Source organism: Mixophyes fleayi, chromosome 10 (genome assembly GCF_038048845.1).
Source record: "Mixophyes fleayi isolate aMixFle1 chromosome 10, aMixFle1.hap1, whole genome shotgun sequence".
Lineage (NCBI taxonomy): Eukaryota > Metazoa > Chordata > Amphibia > Anura > Limnodynastidae > Mixophyes > Mixophyes fleayi.
The window spans coordinates 53,594,178-53,619,030 of NC_134411.1; the positions used below are offsets into that span (position 1 = coordinate 53,594,178).

At 38.0% G+C, this 24,853-nt stretch overlaps 1 protein-coding gene across 1 annotated transcript in view; it reads left to right on the forward strand.

Moving 5' to 3' along the window:
* Positions 1-24,853, forward strand: part of PYGM (glycogen phosphorylase, muscle associated) — a 61,417-nt gene that overhangs the window by 25,305 nt on the left and 11,259 nt on the right. The window contains exons 5-17 of the mRNA XM_075188772.1: positions 2,814-2,945; positions 5,432-5,543; positions 7,200-7,282; positions 9,366-9,509; positions 9,597-9,689; positions 11,579-11,725; positions 11,903-12,066; positions 12,150-12,264; positions 14,601-14,702; positions 17,414-17,561; positions 19,840-19,898; positions 22,869-23,010; positions 24,507-24,714. Coding sequence (XP_075044873.1) covers positions 2,814-2,945; positions 5,432-5,543; positions 7,200-7,282; positions 9,366-9,509; positions 9,597-9,689; positions 11,579-11,725; positions 11,903-12,066; positions 12,150-12,264; positions 14,601-14,702; positions 17,414-17,561; positions 19,840-19,898; positions 22,869-23,010; positions 24,507-24,714 — 1,649 coding nt within the window. The remainder of the gene's footprint in view (positions 1-2,813; positions 2,946-5,431; positions 5,544-7,199; positions 7,283-9,365; positions 9,510-9,596; positions 9,690-11,578; positions 11,726-11,902; positions 12,067-12,149; positions 12,265-14,600; positions 14,703-17,413; positions 17,562-19,839; positions 19,899-22,868; positions 23,011-24,506; positions 24,715-24,853) is intronic.

Genomic DNA, 24,853 nt, shown 5'->3' on the forward strand with positions numbered 1-24,853 from the left:
ATTCTGTAGCCTTCTTTCTGCTCCCCCTCTATTCTGTAGCCTTCTTTCTGCTCCACCTCTATTCTGTAGCCCTCTTTCTGCTCCCCCTCTATTCTGTAGCCTTCTTTCTGCTCCCCCTCTATTCTGTAGCCTTCTTTCTACTCCCCCTCTATTCTGTAGCCCTCTTTCTGCTCCCCCTCTATTCTGTAGCCCTCTTTCTGCTCCCCCTCTATTCTGTAGCCTTCTTTCTGCTCTCCCTCTGTTCTGTAGCCTTCTTTCTGCTCCCCTTTTATTCTGTAGCCTTCTTTCTGCTCCCCCTCTATTCTGTAGCCTTCTTTCTGCTCCACCTCTATTCTGTAGCCCTCTTTCTGCTCCCCCTCTATTCTGTAGCCTTCTTTCTGCTCCCCCTCTATTCTGTAGCCTTCTTTCTACTCCCCCTCTATTCTGTAGCCCTCTTTCTGCTCCCCCTCTATTCTGTAGCCCTCTTTCTGCTCCCCCTCTATTCTGTAGCCTTCTTTCTGCTCCCCCTCTATTCTGTAGCCTTCTTTCTGCTCGCCCTTTGTTTTTCTGTAGCCCTCTTCTACTTTCGCCCCTTCCCGCTTTCTGTAGTCAGTATTACTTACCTTCTTTGCATACTTCTTTTCACTCTTCTTAGTTCGATCGCTGCTCCTCCCGCTGCCCTGCTTCCGGCCGACGGAAGCAGGACACACACACACACACAGATGCGGTGCTGCACTGTAGCAGCACTGCAGAGAAAAAAAAAAGTTAAAAAAAAGGTGCCGGAACGCCGTTCCCAGCGTTCAATGGGGAAAAAAGCACTGTATATATATATATATATATATATATATATATATATATATATATATATACAAGTTAACCCGTGCATGATACTCATGCATTCTAGTCAAATCAAGCTATTTAAGGTGTTAAAAAGGTTCTTGTCATGCATTTGGGCCTAGCCCAGGCCTCCTCAGGGGAAGAGCGTTACTTCCCGTCGCAAGCGCCCTTTTTTAACGTAGTTTTGTCCACATGTCACCACCTCATCATTTTTCTCCATCACCTCATCCTTCATCTTCATCGCCACATCCTTCATCAAGCTACTTAAGGTGGTAAAAACTCCCCACCCTTCACCCCCGGCAATCACCAACCACTCCCAACTGTCACTTCTCCTTCAAGAAATATATAGGTCAGTGTATAACTCTGCCCAGCAGGTGGCGCTGCAGCTTGGTTTTATTTTTCCCCACACATGCCACTAGGCATTTATATAGTAGATATATATATATATATATATATATATATATATATATATATATATATAAAAAGAAGAAACAATACCAAAACAATGGCGCTGTAGCAAATTATCAATATAAATAAACAAAAATGTCCAAATGTGAATCTCTCATAAAACACTTCCCGTGTGCAGGCAGCAGCCAGTCCTCCTTGAGCCAATCGGTGTAAAACGGAATGATCTAGAAACAAAGTGTAAAGAGGAGGCGCACAATAGTGTAATATTGTTACAATACAAGTAACTTTTAGACCAGATTGGTCTGAAATAATCCCCTACTACCAATAGAATAGATCTATGGTCTTAATGTGATATATAGTACATAAACACCAACCACTCGTGTAGTGAATGTGCGTACCAGATAAATAATCTTTAAAGCTCATCAAATGAGGGGAACATCCTGGATGTAGCTGATCATATATCCTTCAGGATTTCCAACGAGCCAGTAGATATATGGTTTGAAAGCTGCTTCCTCACTGCAAACAAACAGGGTGTGTCTGTGCAAAAACTATATATATATATATTTCATTAAGCTGCAGATGGCTGGGCCAAAGAAAATGAGACCTTCGACACATGAGCACTTCAATTCTTCTCCCTTTCAAATTTATCCTGGTCTAGGATAGGATTTGGCATATGATTCTACCTCTGTCTGAATGTGTGCAAGTGTCCGTGTCTATACAAAGATATATATATATATATACATACAGATATATATATATATATATATATGTGTATATATATATATATATATATATATATATATCTTTGTATAGACACGGACACTTGCACACATTCAGAGAGAGGTAGAATCATATGCCAAATCCTATCCTAGACCAGGATAAATTTGAAAGGGAGGAGAAATTAATTGCTCATGTGCAAAAGGTCTCTTTGTCCTTTGGCTCAGCCATCTCCAGCCTTAATTGGTTGGCTTACTGTAATCTTCACCCTATCTGACATTGGTCAGCTGCTCTCATCAACCACAGGATTGGTCCAAAAATCTATAAAGTTATAGTAAGGGTTGTAAACTGTCTGGGCTCTACATAAATAGTCTGTGATTCCTCAAAAACCATCTGGAAGGAGCCCTAAGTCCACTTTTGGCTGTGAATGTCCTAGGGCAGTTTTGTTAGCCTCAGAAGAAACTGGTTTCTCCTCGCCTGATGCCAGCTATGGATACAAATGGTCTGCAAGAGGAAAACTTTGTTGTGGCGCTAGTTTGAACTTTTCTGTCTACATTCTGTTAGCTGAGAGAGCAATGAACCCCATTGTGTGCCCCTCACTTGCAAGTGTTGCCCTATACTAATGGTAACTCTCTTAACACCATCCTGCAGAGCTAACTTGAGTGCCTGTCTCCTAAAATTGATGCAAATGTGCAAACCTTGGTAGATGAAAAAAAATGTTTGCTCTGCGCCTCTGCATTATTTTCCAGTTCACAAATCACACCCCCTTGACATCTGTTTCCTCAATGTGTTGATGCCTCATTGTCATAACTGCTAACTCTTCCCATTCTTTCTTCTCAACTGTTCTCACTGTATCCAATCTCTGTTATTAGGTGGAGGAGGCAGATGACTGGCTGAGATATGGGAACCCCTGGGAAAAAGCAAGACCAGAATATATGCTTCCTGTGCAATTTTTTGGCAAAGTCCAACATACCCCACATGGAGCTGAGTGGGTAGATACCCAGGTGAGTGTAATGTTATAAAGTGATACTTTTTCAATATAGAGGTATGTAGTCTGAGACATACACACACAAAATGAAAATGAAAGCAGGCTATATTTGATGTTTATGCTGCCCTAGGCATATGTATGCACCATCATGTAGCACTAATCAATGGTTCCACCCCTTTATAGTGCCACAGAAATACATATGATTGTTACAGATAAAATAAGTATCAAAATACTATCTAAAAGACAAAATTCAGCACCCTCACCAACCTCACCAAAAGCCTCACCAATAGGCAAATGCAGTCCCAATAGTGAACAATTCAAGAGTCATTTTCAAGATAATTTCTAACCATTACTCTGTCAAATCACCTATTGGTGTGTATACCTGATGATCTAACATCATTTTATCAAGGTTGAATCAACAGTTCTGTTATTATCAAACATCATCCTCTCATTATTTAGTGTATATACTCATTGCAAATTCAGAAGAATTGTTTATATATACTCTGTCTTACTTTACATTTTGTTATATCTGATATTATTATCATAATTATGTATATCTACTATATTTGATTTATAGTTATAGATGATTGGGCAAGAACCAGTTGTTTGGTGCACTGACTATGTGTTTGGATGTCTTCTGGTATACATTGGGGATAATGAGCAATATAATTTTGATCAGATCATTATGGAACATGGTGGCAAATGAAGTCAGAAAAGTTGCATTGTGTACCATATGTGGCAGGCTGTAGAGATGTAATGGCTTAGTAGGCATGTGTTTATGTAAACTAGTTCACCCCCTCCTCCTTCACACCCTCCAGTCTTTCGGCCTCTCCGGCCCAGTCCTGTCCTGGTTCACCTCTTACCTTACTCACCGTTCCTTCTCTGTCACCACCTCTGGGTCTCTCTCCCCCCCATCCACCCTTCCAGTCGGGGTCCCTCAGGGCTCTGTTCTGGGACCCTTACTCTTCTCTCTATACACCTCCTCCCTGGGTGAACTCATCAGCTCCTTCGGCTTCAGCTACCACCTTTATGCTGATGACACTCAACTATACCTCTCCTCTCCTGATCTCTCTCCCTCCCTCCTCTCTAGGGTGTCCGCCTGCCTCTCTGCCATCTCCTCCTGGATGTCCTCTCGATTCCTCAAACTTAACCTTGCCAAAACTGAGCTCATAGTTTTTCCTCCCTCTCATACCCCATCCCCTTCTGACCTCTCCATCACTGTCGACAACACCTCTATCTCCCCTGTCCCCCAACTTCGCTGCCTTGGTGTCATCCTCGACTCCTCTCTCTCCTTTGGCCCCCACATCCTCTCTCTTGCTAAATCCTGCCGCTTCCAGCTGCGCAACATCGCTCGCATCCGGCCCTTCCTCTCCCAAGATGCCACCAAATGCCTTATCCACTCTCTGATCATCTCCTGCCTGGACTACTGCAACCTCCTCCTCACTGGCCTCCCCCACTCTCATCTCGATCCCCTTCGATCCGTCCTTAACGCTGCAGCTAGGCTTATTTTCCTCTCTCGCCGCTCCTCTTTTGTCTCCCCCCTCTACCTAGCCCTTCACTGGCTCCCATTCCCTTTCAGAATCCTCTTTAAGCTCCTCACACTCACCTACAAGGCCCTCGCCAACTCCACTGCGCCCTACATCTCCACCCTCCTCTCTATTCATGCTCCATCCCGCCCTCTCCGTTCTGCCTCTGACCGTCGCCTCTCTTCCCCCCTTATAACCTCCTCCCACGCGCGTATCCAAGACTTCGCCCGCGCTGCCCCCCTCCACTGGAACAAGCTCCCTCCCTCCATCAGAACTTCCCCTAATCTGTCCAGCTTCAAACGGGCCCTAAAAACCCACCTTTTTCTTAAGGCCTTTCTGTCTCCCACTTAACTTCCTACCTTATCTTCTGCCTCTGTCCCCCTACTCTCCCTCTCTCCCCCGCGTCTCTCTGTCTGTCCAACCCTCCCCTTAGATTGTACGCTCCTCTGAGCAGGGCCATCTCTCCTCCTGTTTCCACCACTTCTAACTCTGCTCTCCAGCTACTTAGCCTCCTCCTCAAAGGTCCTCCACCCCACGTCCACTTTCGCTCCCTCCTCCCCCTGGGGGTCTCCCTGTCTTCCGCGCCCCCCTTCTTGGGCCCCGTCATTTTCGGATCCTCCCTCCCCCTTCCCCGCCCGCTCTAGCTGTGCATTGAGCGTACTGAGTTGCTGTGTTTACTGTACTGTGCTGTCTCCCATTGTATTGTGATTTTGTTTGTCTCTGTACGGCGCTGCGGATGCCTTGTAGCCCCTTATAAATAAATATTAATAATAATAATAGTTGGTGATTATAGGTGAAAATATATTAGTTGTATATCCAGAACTAATAGTAACAAAGGGTTTAGAAAAATCATAGCAAAATCACCCTTGTTCTGTCTACATTATTTTTCTATTGTATCAGGCCCTGGCCTACTTAATATTACTATGTATTACTAAATATATCATCTGACTTCTTCTCTAATTTCTTTAATCTTCAGATTGTTCTTGCTCTTCCATATGACACCCCAGTTCCTGGATATAAAAATAACACAGTTAACACCATGAGGTTGTGGTCAGCAAAAGCTCCCAATGATTTCAACTTGAAGGATTGTGAGTGTTTAACATTGTGTTATTGCACTGTTTGATTATTTTTTAATTCAGTCTTTGGTTTTTTTAAACACCGGTTTACAATACAGCTCAAAATTGACTACCTGTCTAGCTTAATTTATTTGTTATCAGCAGAAAACAATTGTAAATCCTGCTCCCTAGAGGACACTGAAAATAATAGTTTCCATTAGAGATGCGTAATTTAATTAGCTGTTTAGTTAGTTAATTAGTTAGTAAGGTTCAAAAAATACACAGGCCAATCAAATACAACCTTTATAAATTGCCTCTTTTTGATCATCAAGAGGCAAGGCAAAACATTACTAGGTAGCCAAGTGGAGTATGTTTTGTCGGAAAACTGTCCTACAAATGGGTCTATTTGGGGATATGCTAACGTTTTTAGGGGGGGAATATGCTAGTATGGGCTAGTGAGAAGCAGTAAACAGGTACACAGCCGCATGTGTGCTATATGCAGTGACTCTGTACTGCTAAGTAAACAACTTGCAGCTGTACACACTCAGTGCTAGACCACATCTATGAAAATAGTCATTAACCAACCAAAATTTTGTATTTATCCAGGCAAACACAATTGACCAAGCTCATTTACAAGGTGAACCTACATTTAAACAAGTACAATAGAACAAGTATACCTACAATGGACAAGATAAATAAAATACATTTGGGCTCAGGTAAAAGACAGTCAGTAGGATATGTATAATGCATTATGAGTTATAGCTAATGCAACAATATACATGGTTTAGTATTCCTGTAAAGAAAAGGCACTATAGTCCAGTGAAAAGATTGGTTAAAGTGGATTCTACAAACAAAATGATGTACAAACGTACTTTAAAAGGATCCCAGGTATGTCATGTAGTAGATATGTACCAGAAGAACTGGGCAATGACTTGGGAAGAAGGGGGTCTGAAGATGAGATAAAACTAGGAGGGAAGGAAATTGGAAGCTGTAAGTAAACACTGAACAAATAAGTTAGGTGGTGAGATTTAGGGCAATATATAAATATGTACATCAGGGACAACTTATGCAGTTGGATGAAGGAAGAAGGATGGGAAAAAAGTTGTGGTAGGGGAGTGGAATATTCTAGCATCATTGAAAGCAATTGCAGACTTCTTTAATGTATTTCAAATCTAAGCTGTTAAATACATTAATAAACACAATAGTACTATTAGGAGACTTTGGTTTTAGCAATTTATGTGGCGCATTCCAGCGTGATGGTAGGGCGAATACTATAGCAGTTCTCTCAAAACACTTTAGGGCTTTCATAGAAATTGGTGAACAGCTATTGAAGGTATAGGTTCCAGGCATATTGGGAGATAAAATTAACAATATACTTCCTTGACCCATTTTCTGAGACATCTTTATTATATTACATCCCTATCAGTCTCCATGTAATCCATATCAGTACATGAATAATGTAAGTACTCACACGAAATTCGACCTGTTATTATTGTTGAAGCTTGACTTCATCTAATAAGAAATCAACGTTATTGTTTTTAAATATAAGTTAATTCCTCCAACAGCATTCTTTTTCTTTTTTTTACAATCTTCTGATATTTTGTTCCTTTCATGAATTTTGGTCTAGGACTTGCGCACACCTTCTTGTGCAACTCTCATAAAGTTCTCTCTCTCTCCCTCAACTTTCAGTTAATGTTGGTGGTTACATCCAGGCTGTATTAGATCGTAACCTTGCTGAAAACATCTCACGCGTCCTGTATCCAAATGATAACGTGAGTAGAAATTCTATATTTTGTGTTTAAAGATTAATTTGTATACATACTAGGGAGTAAATTTACTAACCTGCAGGATTGAAAAAGTGGAGATATTGCCTATAGCAACCAATCAGATTCTAGCTGTCATTTTGTAGTATGTACTAAATAGATTACTAGAATCTGATTGGTTGCTATAGGAAACATCTCCATTTTTCAAACCCGCAGTTTAGTAAATATACCCCCAGATGTTTTCAAACATTTTATTTCAATTGAATGAGAATCATTACAGTATATATCAGTCTCCTGGAGCTCTCACAAATTGTTTACTAACTATGCCTATTTCCTGAAACTTCTTCCCAGTTTCTCTAGTGGGTGACATACCATGCATAGAGGTTTTCTCTGCTCACAGAGCAATGTCTTGCTATTTTCATTCTGTGAGATGTTTTTTTTTTTATCAGTGTGAATAGACACACCAAAGGATTAAATCTGGATTACCAACAGAATCCAGATACAGTAGTAAATAAAAGAAAATTTCCTCTATAGGGGCTGTAATATATATAAAAGGTAGATACAAATAACAAACTATCAGCAGCTGTGTTAGTACAGGTTGCTTTTCCTCTACGAAGGTCCAAAAGTTAAGAAACATAAAAAGAAACAGTGCTCAACCACCAAGTAATCATAAGCTATAGCTATTTAATTATATCCTTACAGATCACTATTTATATAAAAAATAAACTAATTTATTGATATGTACCATAAAATGCATAAAAACATTTACGTCCTAACTTGCACAAAAATATGAGTCATTTTACATCTAATAAGAACCACGTATCATCAGCAGCAGCAGCAGCTATTTATATAGCGCCACTAATTCCGCAGCACTGTACAGAGAACTCACTCACATCAATCCCTGCCCCAATGGAACTTGCAGTCTAAATATCCTAACATACACACCCTGAGGGAGACTATGGTTTATTTAATAGCAGCCAATTAACACTTATTCTTATTTTCATTATTTAAATTATAAATTGAACTGAATGACCAATTGTTCAATCTCAATCCTCATCTCAAATAAGAAATAGATTGCCTATTTAACAGCCATAGAGCATCAGGGGGACGCCGTACCCACCACCACACACATGTTGAGCTTTCCCAATGTACAGGTTACGTAGCTCGGCACTAACATAGTACCCATGGCTGTCATCACCTGTAAAAAGAAATTCATATCATTAAAAGAAAATAACTGTGTTTAAGGATAAATTAAATATGATCAGAAGAAATCCCTTGTGCCTCTCCGAGAGATCACTGTCCCATATGAGGCAGTTGGATATTGTCTCAATACCTTTGGAGTGGGGGCTGTTGGTGTAGAGGGCAAGCACGTCTAATGTGAGAACAGTATAACTCTCTTTCTACACCACATTCTGAAGTAAATGAGTGGTATCGCAGAAATAGGATCTCAAGAAGGTCACTTGGGCCTGATGCATATAATTGATATAAGCAGAAAGATCGGCAGTAAAGAGCATTAAAGCAAGAAACTATAGACTGACCAAAGGGAGTGATAAGCGATTTGTGAATTTTGGGTAAGTGATAGAATGTGAAATGACTGCTTCCTTTCTAGATAGTGGATACTTTTAATTTTGAACATTTGCAGACCACAGTTATGCAGTTGTATTACAATCACCATACATATAGACCTATTTCTGTTACAGTAGTTGTTTCTCTGGTGAAGTTACCCTAGCTGGGGGTGAAACACACTAGTACTATTGGACCATAAAAATAATTCATCTTGAACCACTCTACTTTATGACGCTATTGATATTCACTGCATTACCCTTTCGGTGCTGTTAACTTACACCAATCAACCACAACATTAAAACCACTGACAAGTGAAGTAAATCACATGATTATTTCATTATAATGATACCTGTAAAGGGGTGGATTATATTAGGCAGTAAGTGAACTGTCAGTTCTTGAAGTTGATGTGTTGGAAGCAGGAAAAATTCAAATTCTATTATTACAGGATATTAAAATACCATTTTTATTTCATCTGCTGTTTTGTGTTTAATCATACTTCTGTCCCTGCCATGCCCCCCTCTTCCAGTTCTTTGAAGGTAAAGAGTTGCGTCTGAAACAGGAGTATTTTGTTGTTGCTGCCACACTTCAGGATATAATCAGACGGTTCAAGTCCTCTAAGTTTGGGTGCCGTGATGCAGTCCGTACTTCCTTTGAAGCATTTCCTGATAAGGTAACATTTTCCTCTTCTGTACCAGTCTTCTCAATCATCCCCACCATTCCCATGTAATGTTTTCTAATGTTTGGTAATCTTCTTTAGGTGGCCATACAACTCAACGACACTCACCCATCTCTTGCTATTCCTGAACTTATGAGAATATTTGTGGATCTTGAAAAATTAGATTGGGATACGGTAATGTAACATTGTGTCTTATTCTTCAGCTTTTAGAATCACCTCTGAATGTCTATTACTCAGTAAAACAGATACAATAAACACATGCAGGAATCCATGAAAATCTCCATTACATAAGAAGACTAGGAGCATAGAAGCATAGATATTTTTAATGAATAATAGGACAATGGTAAACTAATTCATTTACCATTGTCCTAGAAAGGTACTCTTAGAATAATGAGTAGCAACATCTCCCAACTCCTTGGTACAAGATATTTAAATAAGCCTTTCCAAAAGGAAAGGGTGCTTCTGTCATGTAGATGTACATGATAGTAAATGCTCTAACCACTGAGTTTTTAGTGTAGAGACATTCAGGAAAATGCTATCTAGGGAAAATATTAATACAACCCAAAAGCAGAAGGGGACATCTGAAAAATCTCATTTACATGACAGCTCTATGAATGATTGCCACACCCACTTGATTTATTACAGTAGGAACTAGGCTTCTGCTGACAGAGCATCCACCTGCCGATGGAACCATTTTTTGGTCTGCTATAGCAATGTCAGTACAGAGTAAACTGTAAATGTTTTTTTTAGAGAGGCTTATTTGCCATGTTATTATTATGAATTGTACACAGTGGTGTAACTACCACCACTGCATGGCATGCACCCTCTATGGGGCCAGGGATGAGGGGCAATGCCAGAGACCCTTGTTCTGCTCTCAGTATGCATGTGCCAGACCCAGGCATATCCAGAACGGCATGCAGGAGTCCGGGTTGTTTTATTTATGCTTAGTTATGTACAGTTTTAGTAAAAAAAAAAGTAATTAGATAAGTACATATATAAATGAACAAATCAGTGTTTTTACTTATGTAATAAGCTTTATAACAAACATTGTTTACCAATGTGGAATGCTGTAAAATTTGTTTTTGTTCCTTGGTGCGCATCTCTAAATTATTTATACAAGCACCTCTTATTCCTGAGAACTTTATCTTGGTTATTATCTTGCAATGTTGTCACACAATATATTTATTTTGCTATACATTTTTTACCTTGGTTTTGTATGTTGATTGTCTTTTGTCATCATTAGCTACCTGCTGTTTTTTCCATTTCAATAGCTCTTTCTTCCACAGCATGCCCTCCTTAATTTCTCTGGTTACATTAATCAAATCAGCTACAACTAATAATAAGCAGTGTCATGTAGAACTGCAACATCTTGTGACATTTCATATGCAATTGAAATACTAGTAGCAATTCACACAAGTAGTCAACAACATTTAATAACATCCACACTGCTCTTTTCTTTTGTGTTTTGCATACTTTACTAATACACTTTTAAACAGACTGTTGTAAATGGTATCACTATAACTAATAATCATAATTGGTAGCAGTGTGCAATTTGCAACTTTTAAATCACTGATGAGGAAAAGCTTAATGGATCTTTTCACCTCTTCACCTATATAATTCTCTAGTATGTTGAAACACAAATTGCTCACTGCTGCCTTTTTTTTTTTTTTTAGCAAATGCAATGTGTCTGTGTGAGTTTGCCTTTCTTTTTTCTAAAAACTAGTGATTTAAGGTAATATACAACCAGGGCCAGATTCAGACAGGTGACATCAATGCATTGGCACAGCGAACTGAGAATTTCATTCTACTTCTATAGCTCTATCCTTCTTGACCAATATCAAAAGTTAAGTTCAGTCCTTGGTAAATTTAAAAAGCATGTAGGTTCTTGAATTCCGCAGGCCACTACACGATCAAACACATAGGCCAACTGTAGTTATCTCCTGTCTGGATTTTTGGCCATGTCTGAAAATGATTAGATCCATATTTGAACTTGTTACTTACTATATTACATAGCTAGAAAGTCAGTCCACTGTAGTAATTCTCTTTTTCTGTCTGTCCTTCAGGCCTGGGATGTGACGATCCGTACGTGCGCCTACACCAATCATACAGTGTTACCTGAGGCTTTAGAGAGGTGGCCAGTTCATCTGCTGCAGAATTTGCTTCCAAGACATTTGGAAATCATCTATGAGATTAATCTGAGACATCTCAATGTACAGTCAATTTTCTAATATCTATACAAGTCTGTCAATCTGTTTTCATCTACCCCATCTCCCATTCTGCTTGTCTCTATAGTTGTCTATCATTTTTCTTCACATTGCCTTGCTATTTCCTCACGCATTGCTTTTCTCTCATTAATTCATTCACACTTTTACCTGTCCCCCATGCAGCGTGTTTCTGCCAAGTTCCCTGGAGATATAGACCGCATGCGTAGAATGTCCCTTGTTGAAGAGGGCTCAGTTAAGCGTATTAACATGGCACATTTGTGCATTGTGGGCTCACATGCTGTGAATGGTGTTGCTCAGATCCACTCTGATATCATAAAAGACACAGTGTAAGTATGTCTTCCCTGTACATGGCACTTTTCCCTCTTTACTCAGTTTCTCTATTTTCATGGCACTTTTTCTATATTTACAGTTTCCGTGATTTCTATGAAATGGACCCCCATAAGTTCCAGAATAAGACTAATGGCATCACTCCACGACGCTGGCTGGTGCTGTGTAACCCAGGCCTGGCTGAAGTCATAGCAGAGGTAAGAGGACAGTGTAGTATGTGTTTAATACAATTTATTGCTTGAAGGACCATCTTAAGGCCTCATAACCACTGGCATTTAATGTGTTATAACATGGTAATTGAAACAGATTTAACAAGTGTTTGTTGCTAGATTATTAGCATTAGGAGTTCACAGTCATCCAATGCATTTACCTGCATTTACCTAGTATAAACTAAATACACAATATATTATGGTGACATTGGAAACATTGGGTTCTATTTTCAGGCCCTTTTACATGTGTTGTACTAGTGTCAGTGGGTATGAGGCCTATGGACAAGGTAACTGAGACAGTCTCCTTAATGCAGGGCCTATGCTGCCCTGTATTACACACATTCACATGGCTTTACTAAGTTGTGGACTGTATGTAAACAGGAAGTTGTGTGTGCCTGTGTGCTTCATGACTACAGCACCATTACCAGATTCCTATGGCCCCACCCCATACCCTGTCACTCAATCATTCCTCTCCAGGCCCACACTAAAATAGCTCTTTAGTGCATTCATTCACCTGGGGCCTCACATTTTGTTGTGCCAACCCTGATTGCTCATTAACAGTAACAATTTTTAGGATATAAATGATCATTTTAAGTAGGGATCAATTCTACATCTTAATGAACCGAAATGATTTGCCATTTATCAACAAATTGCTTATTTTTGTACTCTGTTACAAGCACCATATTAACCAATATACTTTTTTGGCCATGCGCTATTTTTGCAATGCCCACTAAATCATATTGCATGGTTCAAAGTATACAAATGTTCTGAGCTCTACTAGGATATATAACACTTAGGGGCAAATTCAATTCCCTGCGTTGTTTTCTAAAAAACGCTACTATGGTCATTTTAATGCAGATATTTGCTCGTGGCTCACTGCAAAATGAGCAAAAATGAGCGTTGAATTTACTGTAGTAACAGTAATAATGCGCACTATTACCACAGTAACAGTAATAGTGGGTAGCCCACGTTGTTCTAAAGACCAATGTGGGAAACTGAATCTGCCCCTTAAAATTAGCTATGTCTAGCTGTGTGTTATTCATAATAGTCTGCAAATTAAGTGCTGTGAAATTACAATATATACAAATAAATATGGCAACAATGATTCCAAGAATGACTACTTAACAGAATACTGTAAGAAGCATATATATTCCTACCGTGGTATGTCACAGAGTATGTGCAGTAATAATTAGCCTGTTGACAATAATGCAAGGATCTCTTCTTAAGACAAGTGGTGGGAGGCGTATATGCAATCAAGAAAGGCCAAAGTCAACAGCTACTGCTATTATATGTGCTTAGATGATTTCCCTGCCCATATGGGACATGACTATATAAGTCTCTGAATAGGTTTCTCTCTATATTCTCAATGCCTGTGGAGGTCTCAGGGGTGGTAAAGTCTGGCCTCTAGTTGTCATAAAATCGATGTGTTTTAAATAAATAACCAAATAAAAAAAACACATACTGAGATACATTAAGATTGTGAGCATGCTGGGAATTTCCTCATTTGCAGTCGTAATCTCTAGTTTTAGAATGCCAAAAGAGAGAAATAACCTCTGGCCATGTATCTAATGTTATAAATATTTATTCTTGGTTAAACCATAGGGCATTTCTAAAACCTTACTGACAAAGAGGAGATGCACTTTTATATGCCCCAACATTACACCCTGTTCTTACACATTCCTCTGCAGCAACAGGACTAATTCCTTTAACCCTTGAAGAGATTTCTATGAAATGCTTTGGTTTCAATAGAGTCTTTAAGACCTTATCTAGGATAAGCAAGCAAGCATATGCCCTTCTATTACTAAATATAGCCATGAAGAAAAACATGGTTCAAACATAATTTTTGTCAGTAAATTGTACTGGATATAAATGGGAGGAAAATGTGAAAAAAAATCTGCTTCCATGAAGGTTACAGAAAAAGAAACCATTCTACCCTGAGACAGATAGAGTCACTTTGTTTGTGAGTATTCCTTTCTGTCTTTAGAGGAGATATATATATATATATATATATATATATATATATATATATATATATATATATATATATATATATATATAAATAAATATATATATATATATATATATATATATATATATATATATATATATATATATATATATATATTATGTATTCACTCCCAATGGCTGTACAGATTCAATGCAAGGTTCAGATACATTTACATAATTCTACCAGGTTGTATAAAGTTTGTGGAGGTTTTTAATCTCAATGATGTTCTAATTCAAAATCCTTATAAGGATGCTTAACTCCAAAAGCAGCTTGTAATAAGAACTATTATTGAAAGCAAGCACCTTTCTACTCACAGCGCATTGGAGAGGATTATATCACTAACCTGGACCTGCTGAAGAAGCTGCTTAAATTTGTGAATGATGACGGATTCATCAGAGATGTTGCGAAAGTCAAGCAGGTATTGTATAGCTCAGGATTGTATTAATGGATTGCATTGATAGCACAGGCAAACACTGTTCCAAACATAGTTACATAGTTACATAGTTGATGAGGTTGAAAAAAGACACCAGTCCATCAAGTTCAACCTATTTTGGATCTCCTGCGATCCTGCACTTATATTTGTAATTAATCCAGAGTAGGCAACCGCCCATCTGTTTCAATTTTGAAAATCCCCCCCAGACTCAATATTGCAATCCAATTTTTACCCTATATCCACTACTATCCTTTATTTTAAATTAACGGTCGTATCACTGGATACACCTTTCCGCTAAAAATTTGTCTAACCCTTTCTTAAACATATCTATTGAATCTGCCATCACAACCTTCCCTGGCAATGAATTCCATATCTTGACTGCCCTTACTGTAAAGAACCCCTTCCTTTGCTGGTTGTGAAATTTCCTCTCCTCTAACCTTAGGGGATGACCACGTGTCCTGTGTATGGTCCTTGGGGTAAAAAGTTCCCATGAAAGCTCTCTGTATTGACCCCTAATGTATTTGTACATAGTAATCATATCTCCCCTTAGACGCCTCTTTTCTAAAGTAAACATGCCTAAACTGGCTAACCTTTCCTCATAACTTAATGACTCCATACCCTTTATCAATTTTGTCGCCCTTCTCTGAACCCTTTCTAGTTCCAAATTATCTTTTTTATAGAGTGGTGCCCAGAACTGTACTGCATATTCAAGATGAGGTCTTACCAATGATTTATACAGTGGCAAAATTACACTGTCTTCCCTTGCATCTATGCCCCTTTTTATGCATGCCAATACTTTGTTTGCCCTTGCAGCTGCTGCTTGACATTGAGCACTATTGCTAAGTCTACTGTCTACGAGCACTCCCAAATCCTTTTCCATTATAGATTCTCCCAAATTAATTCCATTTAATTTATAGATTGCGTTCTTGTTTTTGATCCCTGAATGCATAACCTTACATTTATCTGTGTTAAACCTCATATTCCATTTAGCCGCCCAATCCTCCAGTTTATTTAAGTCTCTCTGTAGAGAAGCTACATCTTGCTCTGATTTTATTACCTTACAGAGTTTAGTGACATCTTTATGTAATGTTGTTATAGAGACACATCTCCTTGCTAACATACATATCAGTCTAGATCAGAGGTGTCCAAGTTCAGTCCTCAAGGGCTACCAACTATTCATGTTTTCAGGATTTCTTTAATCATGGATGGGTGAGTTAATCTATTCGGCTGGGTCAGTAATTATCCCACCTGTTTCTACAGACAGAAATCCTGAAAACATGACCCGTTGATTGCCCTTGAGGACTGAATCTGGACAACTCTGATCTAGATTCTAGTCATCCAGCTATAGCAGCCACATGTCATGCTCTCTTATCTTTACATGCCATATAAACATACTACACCTGTTATGTTATATACACTGTGCTTCGATTACGAAGCACAAAAACAGACAAGGCGAGGAGCAAAATACTCATTGGTGATGTTTTGTGCTTCTAAATTTCCACCAAAACGCAGTGGGTTTGCAGAGCAAGATATCTGCAGTGGAGAGAAAGTGTGCACAGGCTGATAGGATGAGTTTACCAGAGCAGCTCTTAGTTTTGCAGAGCAGTGCAAAGCAAGATTTTATTTTGCTGAACAACATTACTAAAATGAGAGAAAAGGGTGGAAAGGATCCATTTTTAGGGACCTTCCTTTCAGTGTTAAAAGGCTCACAGTCATTACACACAACTTGGTTTTTGCACCAGTTCTGAGCTGGTAGAGATCTGGGGGTAAATGTATTAACTGCTGATTTTTTCAACTCGCCGCTATTTAAAAATTTAAAGCAGCAATGGCTTTAAGGCAAAACAATGCTTTTAAAGCCATTGCCGCTTAAAATTTTCACTGCAAACTCGCCGAATAGCGCCGAGTTGAAAAAAATCGCAAGTTAATACATTTACCCCCTGGTCTCCTCCAATAGTAGTAAAAGGATGCATTTGCTGCCTTTCAGTTGCACTTAAGCAGATAAGCATTTAGAGGTTTTATATGCCCAGTGTAAAAAAACATTATACAAACAAACGTGTCACATGTAATGAAGGCAGTGGTAGGGGTTGGACTTTGATGAGACATTTACACTTTTGCACAAAATGCCTTTTAAGATTTCTCCACCTCACCATAAACCTAAATGCACTGCTAGTTTGCGTATGAGAAGCCCTTGACGTCCAATTCTCCATCTAAACTTATCGGTGCAAAATAAAGGCATTTTGCAATGCACTTCCAGTTTGCTTCATAAATTATTTCCACTGCTGTTTGACATATCACATTACCTTCCAACCTATACAGTAAATGATCCAAATCCATTTTCCTACATTGTTGTAATGTAGATGTCAACAGATTTTATTCAGTTTTTATATAAAACCAAGTTAGTCAATCATTTTCTCAGGTATTTTCATTAGCAACTTTTACTGAATCAGAGATAATTGACTACATTATAGTCAAGGCACAACATGATTAACACATTCTCTGTTTACTGGTACAGCGTCTATGCAAAAGAGTGTTTTCTAAGCCACAGCTCAATTTTATTCATGATAGTTGTAGGGTGAACAGAGAAAAAAATGTACAAAAATTTGGTATTTATCAAAAGCTTACAACTGATTTATAGCTAAGGTAAATCTATGTGCTATTCCAATACCCTGACAATAACCACTAAATGTCTCATACAGGAAAACAAGCTAAAGTTCGCACGTTATTTGGAGAGTGAATACAAAGTGAAGATTAACCCAAACTCCATGTTTGACATCCATGTGAAAAGAATACATGAGTATAAGCGTCAGTTACTGAACTGTCTGCATGTGATGACCTTATACAACCGTAAGTATAATGAAACGGAGCAAAGCAAAGCATTATAAATTACTCTTTATGTAACCTCGGTCACTCCAACTGCAAATTATTCATTCTGAAAGTTTGATACCTGTTGCTACTTATGGGGCAATTTATGTATTGGTCCAAATTAAAGTCTTTATAGACTTTCATAGAAATATTGCAGAGGGGACTAAGCAAATTCTGAGTGATTTATGAGTTGTTTTGACAATCCAAGGAAATGAAAACTGTAAAACGTACCTTCCCCACAACATATAATCGTTTACTTGCGTATACTCATTTGGAAGTGTCACAATGTCCTCTCATCGGATTTCCTCTCTGTCTTTTTACTGGTAAGTAGTTATTTTTTCAATGTCGCTCTGTTCATTATCGGAATAATAATGTAGGATTAAACAGTGTCGGTGTTTACAGCACCGATAACTCGTACTACATCCCACTATTAACCAAACTGAACTTGGGCACATTGAAATAATTGTGGAAACCTCCTTCTATTGAGATTTCGATTAGCCAAATGTGTTTGTTATGGAATACTCTAACATTACACCCATTGAGTAACTTAGTCTATGATCTACTACCAGTTGATGTCCCATTTTTTACAAAGTGTCTGGTATTTATTGTATCATTCTTCACCCATGTCTTCAGGTGAATGTCAGTGTTTTATGCCTTGGGAATGTAAGTTGCAGATAAACAGCCCTTGTTTTGTCATGTCATGTCATGACTGACCTCATGTAACTGACTGATGGCTGTGAGACTTGGTGAGGATCCCATTCTGATGATCACTGTAACAGCAGTTGTAGCTAGTCACACTGGGCCTGATTCATTAAGGAACTTAAGCAAGAATTTGAGTAAGTTTTCTTACTTAAATTTTCTGGACAAAACCATGTTGCAATTCAAGGGGTCTAAATTAGTTTAATATTTTGCACATAAGTCAAATACTGGCTGTTTTTTCTTGTAGCACACACATACTTGACAGTTTATTTGTACACTGAAAGTTAAAGTTGATATTTGTGTGCTAAATTAAAAAAACAGGCAGTATTTAACTTATGGGCAAAATAATAAAGTAATTTACACCCCTTGCGTTGCAACATGGTTTTGTCCAGAAAACTTAAGTAAGAAAAACTTACTCAAATTCTTGCCTAAGTTCCTTAATGAATCAGACCCACTGTTATTAAGGTTATTTGCTTGTCTAGTGCTCAGTTTATTTAGTTACTACGTAGAAATTCAAAAATGTTATTTAGCATAGATAACGATTTAATAAGTACTCTAGATAGTTTGCATGCATGTTTTAGGTTGTTTATTACTAATTAATTTATTAGTTGCTGCCTAGTTTTTAAATTAGATATTTGTTGTGGTTTTTATAATGTTGTGTGAGAGTAGGTTCAATCTAGGGGAGATATAAAGTATAACATGCACTATACTCACAGCAAGATCAGTGAGGTGGAGGTGGACTCTAAGTATGAGCTAATTAATGAGTGCATGATGGTTGGTTCAGCAGACACTTTACAACTAAAAGAGTCAGGAAATTATGTTTTGCAAAATAGTTGAAGTATAAACCGATCTTTGATGTGCCCAAATACTTACATATACATGTGTGACCAATTCTGAACTATCTGGCCATTCAGCACAAACAGGAGCAGAATCACATGTAGTCATCATCATATTGGATTTGCCATCCATCATGATCCACATCTGACAGAGCCTGAGAAGTTGGTAATCGTGATCGCTGTTTTTTGTGGCCAATTAGATGTAAAACAAGCTACTTGGCTGTCATAATTGCAATGTAAAGGTTCAGAAACAGGGAAGGGAATGTAAAGTTCTTTCATTGAAAACTGGTGTATCCCCACTGTAAGCCAATACTGCCCTTTATGGCCTTAGACATCTCAGCTGTATTATGTTCTTATGTTATGACACTATAAAACAATAAACAAAAAGTTTCAAGATAACTATTGAGTGAAGTCACAAAATAGAAGCAAGGTTAGTGCTTTTAGGACAGAAAGCTCACCTACTATCTCTAGAATTGAAGCTATAAATCTATAAAGTTGTCTCTATGTTACCTTATATCCAATAATGGTAGGGGGCAAATAGAAGAGTGGCCTTGATTTCTATAAAAAAAAATACTATATTTGCTAAACAAGTAAAACATGATGTGGTGTCTTAATAATTATGTGCTGTGATAAATAAGACCGATATTAGTGGCACTATATAAATAGAGGATGATGATAATGATGCAGTTATAAAGGGCTGTTCTCATTCTCTGTCTCTCTCCAAGGTATAAAGAAGGATCCCAGCAAACATTATGTGCCTAGAACAGTGATGATTGGAGGAAAGGTGAGTACACAAAGAACATACAATATACAAAATACAATAGACTCATGCACGAGACACAAGACAGAATAAACATTATTATATATTTATAATACATAGGTAACATGAGTATATGTAAAATCTTTGGTAAAATATATACATATATTCATACTTATTTGCCACACCTCTCTTGCTTAGGGACAAGTGAAGTCCCAGTAAGTCTGCAGGGAAAGTTGCCAACAGGGTTCAATATTTGCATAGTAAGACTCCTGGGCTGAACTCATGATCTAATGAGGTAATTAGGTTAAAGGGAGGAGTTTTGTCTATTTAACCTGTCTTTTCAGTTGTAAGGTGTGACTAATGGTGAGCAAGTTGGCCAGTTCTTAGAGAGACGGACTGTGTTAGACTAGCATTAGGGTCACAAGGAGGTGTAGGCAACGTAATGTTGTTTACTGGTGTCATCATGACAAGAGTTTTCTGTTTATCGTGATTTGAACAATAAAGCACCAATAATTTCAAGCAAGAAGCCGTTTGTGACTAATGTCTGTGGGCTGTCAGTGTCACAAGGGGTGTCAGAAATTCACAAGAAAATACACTAAGAAAACTTGGACATTTCAATAGCAGAATAAATACCATGAGATCAAATCAATTTAACCTACTGAAGTATGTGGGTCAAAAGAATCCATAAGGGTTATTTACAAACATTGTTCACAGGTGTAAACGTGCAGTAATCCTAGGCAACCAATTAGTTTTTATTTGCCTTCTGCAAGCTTGCCAATGAAAGCATATGTCTGATTAGTTGCTGAGGAATGTTAGTAAATAACATAAAATATCTCAAAGACGTATTTTCACTTTTGTTCTATTGGATATTTTTCTTAGTTGGCTAATAACAATATATTGATCCCACTGCCCTTAGATATTTTTTCCTCCTTGGTAATGCAACAGAAAATAACTAATTCCGGTTTAAAATAAATCCTTTGTCTGATAAAGGATGCTAATCTATTATTCTGCATTGTTTCAAAATCATTTACTGTTAGTGCAAAAATGAAACATGAGGTAAAAATCTTGTGAATACTTTAGTAATATCTATCTTGAACTTGGAATTTTGACTTATGAAATTTATTAAGTTAACTTGAGTTCCACTTAAAGGGGGTTTTAGCAAATCCCCTCCATTCCCTCTTTTAGTACTTTGCTGGGGGTCCCTAAAATCAGAAGCAGATTTTGATTACAGCCACTGTGTAAGGCCTCTCCTTCTCTGAATAGAGCTAAATGCAGCTGAATTGAGAAATCTTTATAGATTGATCCAGAATTTACCTTTAGATCTGTGCTCTTCATCTGGTCCTCTAGTCGTTTAGAGAATGACAGCACAATATTCACTCATTCATTCATTCTTGTCACACTGATTAAAACTATGTTATAGCTATTCACATGTCCATATGAGTTTCATTAGCTTCTGTGACTCTGAAACTAAGTTTTCAGTCTCAGAATGAATAAACAAACTATTCCATCTACAGCACTCTCTACTTTTAATTCACCGGGACATGTTCATTGCCGGCATCGGCTGAAAAGACCATGACTCTGTAAACTCTATTGTAATCGTGCTCATGAGTGCATACACACTACATGATCTGCAGGGGATTGGAACGAGATTATTAAACAATACGAGCAACCAAATGAAACAACAATCGGCACTTTGGAACGATTGTCGTTCATCGTGTGATTATACACCCTAAAGCGACATGTGGCCGAGCTGCCGTTTATTGGGTGATTGGCCCGATATTTGACTGAAAAGCCTACAGTGTGTACCTAGCCCTACTCACTAAAGGGAAATCTATAGATAAAATAGTTATAACCTGGTCCAATGTTGAATTTTTTCCCCAAGCATTCAGTGTCATTCAAAAAACTACAGGTTTAATCCATCTGGAGATTTCCTTTAGCAAAGCACATGGCAAAAAATCTAAGAACATACTAGGGCATAATTCTTTATTCAATCCCATGTCTACGAGGCATAACTCAGTGGGTATTTCACCAATACTGCCAGTCTGTAATAAATGATGTATGGAGCGGCAAACCGACCTCAATGTAACGGCATATTGCAGGTTAAAAAATGTATCCTTATATTTGGTGAGCAGTGATGTCACATCACCTAATTTTAAACTGCCAGAGAAGGCAAAATATATCTGGGAATGAGGGCCACATCATACAATAAACTTTTTAAATTGTATGTACTCATAAAAAATATAGTAAAATATCACCTTTGAGTTTTGTGACCTGTATAAAAGCATTTATCATTGAACACTATACATTTAAAAAGGTCATATAATTCCTTGGTGACTTCTTATATCCTTTTATTTTACAGTAGGGATGTATATTATTTCTGTTGTATATGAATGTGTGCATGTCCGTGTTGTAATATAAGACTGCTTTGTGTTTTGTGTTTGCACCTAATACAGTACAGGATTACTCACATTTCATTAACTGCCTTAATACTAATTGGCAATACACACATGGTGATTTGACTGTTGAAAATGTGACAATTTTTTAGCCGATTGTAAGTGTCCAATATCATTACGATAGGACAACGGTAGTCTGTTAGTCTGTACACATAAAAATTTCTATCTGGCAAATCGTGGATGAACCATTCGGTCGGTTTTGGATCTGAGTTGGTCTTTTCTTGACTACACATGGACTAACAAGTGCCCAACTAGATAAAAAATGATCGTGCAGACCAATCATGTCTTTGATGGTGTACCTAGCTTTAGTAACACAAATGGTAAAGTAAGTTGACATATGATAAAGCAGAAAGCAACAATTACATATATTGTAGATTTGTTATTACTATCAATCTCTTTGTTTATGTTTTCATTCTCTTGCAATATATTCTTATCTATCCATCATTGTCACATTTATTCACTCTTCGTCCTCCTGTCACCCGCATTCTCCGTTTTCCTTCTTCCCTCTTGTAATATTAATCTCTCTATCACACATTGATAGGCTGCTCCTGGGTATCATGTGGCTAAGATGATAATCAAACTGATCACTTCTGTGGGAGATGTTATTAACAATGACCCAGCGGTTGGAGACAGGCTGAAACTCATATTCTTGGAGAACTATCGTGTTTCACTTGCAGAGAAAGGTATGTTCTTCTCAAATCTATAGGTCAGATGAATATATTTATTTGGAAATCCAGAATAAACTGCATACCATCCATCCATCCAATATTTTTTTTTTTAAAATGTCAAATGTGTAGAACACTACAATAGTCTATATAATATATAAAATATGTTTATATCTATCTGTATATTTAAACTAATTAAGCATTAATAAATTCTTGTGATTATATCTTTTTGATATAAGTAAGCATGTGTGAGTTTCCAGCAAGATAAAATTCAAGCAACACATGACATTTTGGGCCTGAGTCATTAAGGCAAAAAAGGAGTAAATGTTCTCTGGGACAAACCATGTTACAATGCAAGGGGTGCAAATTAGTTTATTATTTTGCACATAAGTTAAATACAGGCTGTTTTTTCATCTACCACACAAATACTTAATAACTTTATTACTACACTGAAATTTTATGTTGATCTAGGACATGCCCTACCCCAACTATAAATCTGTCCCCACATTTTAAATTTACCTCCCCCTCCAATGCAACATGGTTTTGTCCAGGTGCAAATCATACTCTTTTTTTATGTTTTGCTCTCCTTAATGACTCAGGCCCTTTTTGTAGAAATATGAAAATGTTAAATTAAACACTTCAATGGCTTCATTTCAATGCATATAATTAAAGTAATATGGAATCATTTAAATGCATAGAAATAAGGTAATACCGAATCATCATTCCATCTCATGGATGGAATAGATCTCATCAGTATGAAATAATGAATCTGGGTACAACAAGGTTTGGAAAGTACGTACACACATGGATTTGGATAGACAGTATGGATATTTTAGACCAAAGTGGCCCTAAAACACTGCCTGCATGCGGGTTCAAAGCAACTGGTGATGCTGATGAAAATCTAATTGGAATAATCAGATGTTGATTCAGAGAGGTAGAAAATATATGGCCGTATAATGAATAAAGCATCTACCAATATGTCTAGTTGTCGGGTAACCTCATTAACCGGACTTCATATTATTTGGTTGTTAAACCTGATTGCTGAGTGTCTAAATCATGGGTGTATTGGAAAAGCTTTAGTTGTGACTGGCAGCTTTTATATAGAACATCTAATATCATTATGATCAGTCAACCCCTCCAACTCCTCCTTTGCATTGAGTGCCACAGGCAGGTCCAGTGGCGGGCCTGGACCTGCATGGGGGCCCTGCCTGCCTGTGTAGTGGGAGGAGCCACTGACCTGGTAGGGACACGCCCCCATCAGGGGCTATGGGAGGGACCTCAAAAAGTTGCTGTACTGGGGCCTGAATTTCCGCTTGACAGTCCTGACATCAGCAAAGGGTTGCTATGAAGTGCGAGGGAATGATTCAAATAAAAAGATAAATAACTAAGACAAAATATGTGTAATATATGGCTAGCAGGTGGGTACATACATAGTTTATTGTTGTTGAACGATTATATCAGAATGTCATTAAAAAGTAAACACTTGTTGATCTTCCTGTTTTGTTTTTTCTCAGTGGTCCCTGCTGCAGATCTTTCTGAGCAAATCTCCACCGCCGGCACTGAGGCATCTGGCACAGGAAACATGAAGTTCATGTTGAATGGGGCTCTTACAATTGGCACTATGGATGGAGCTAATGTGGAAATGGCAGAAGAAGCGGGTGAAGACAACCTCTTCATCTTTGGCATGAGAGTGCCTGATGTAGAACGTATGGACCGTGAAGGGTAAGAAGTGGCCTTTTCAAGCCATAATCTTGCTGTTGCTGACATTATACCTCCATGAAATCATGGAATACATTTTTTAAGGACAGATTTTTTAGTATGATTATTGTAAATCAAAGGAGCACGGCATTTAGAGAAGGTT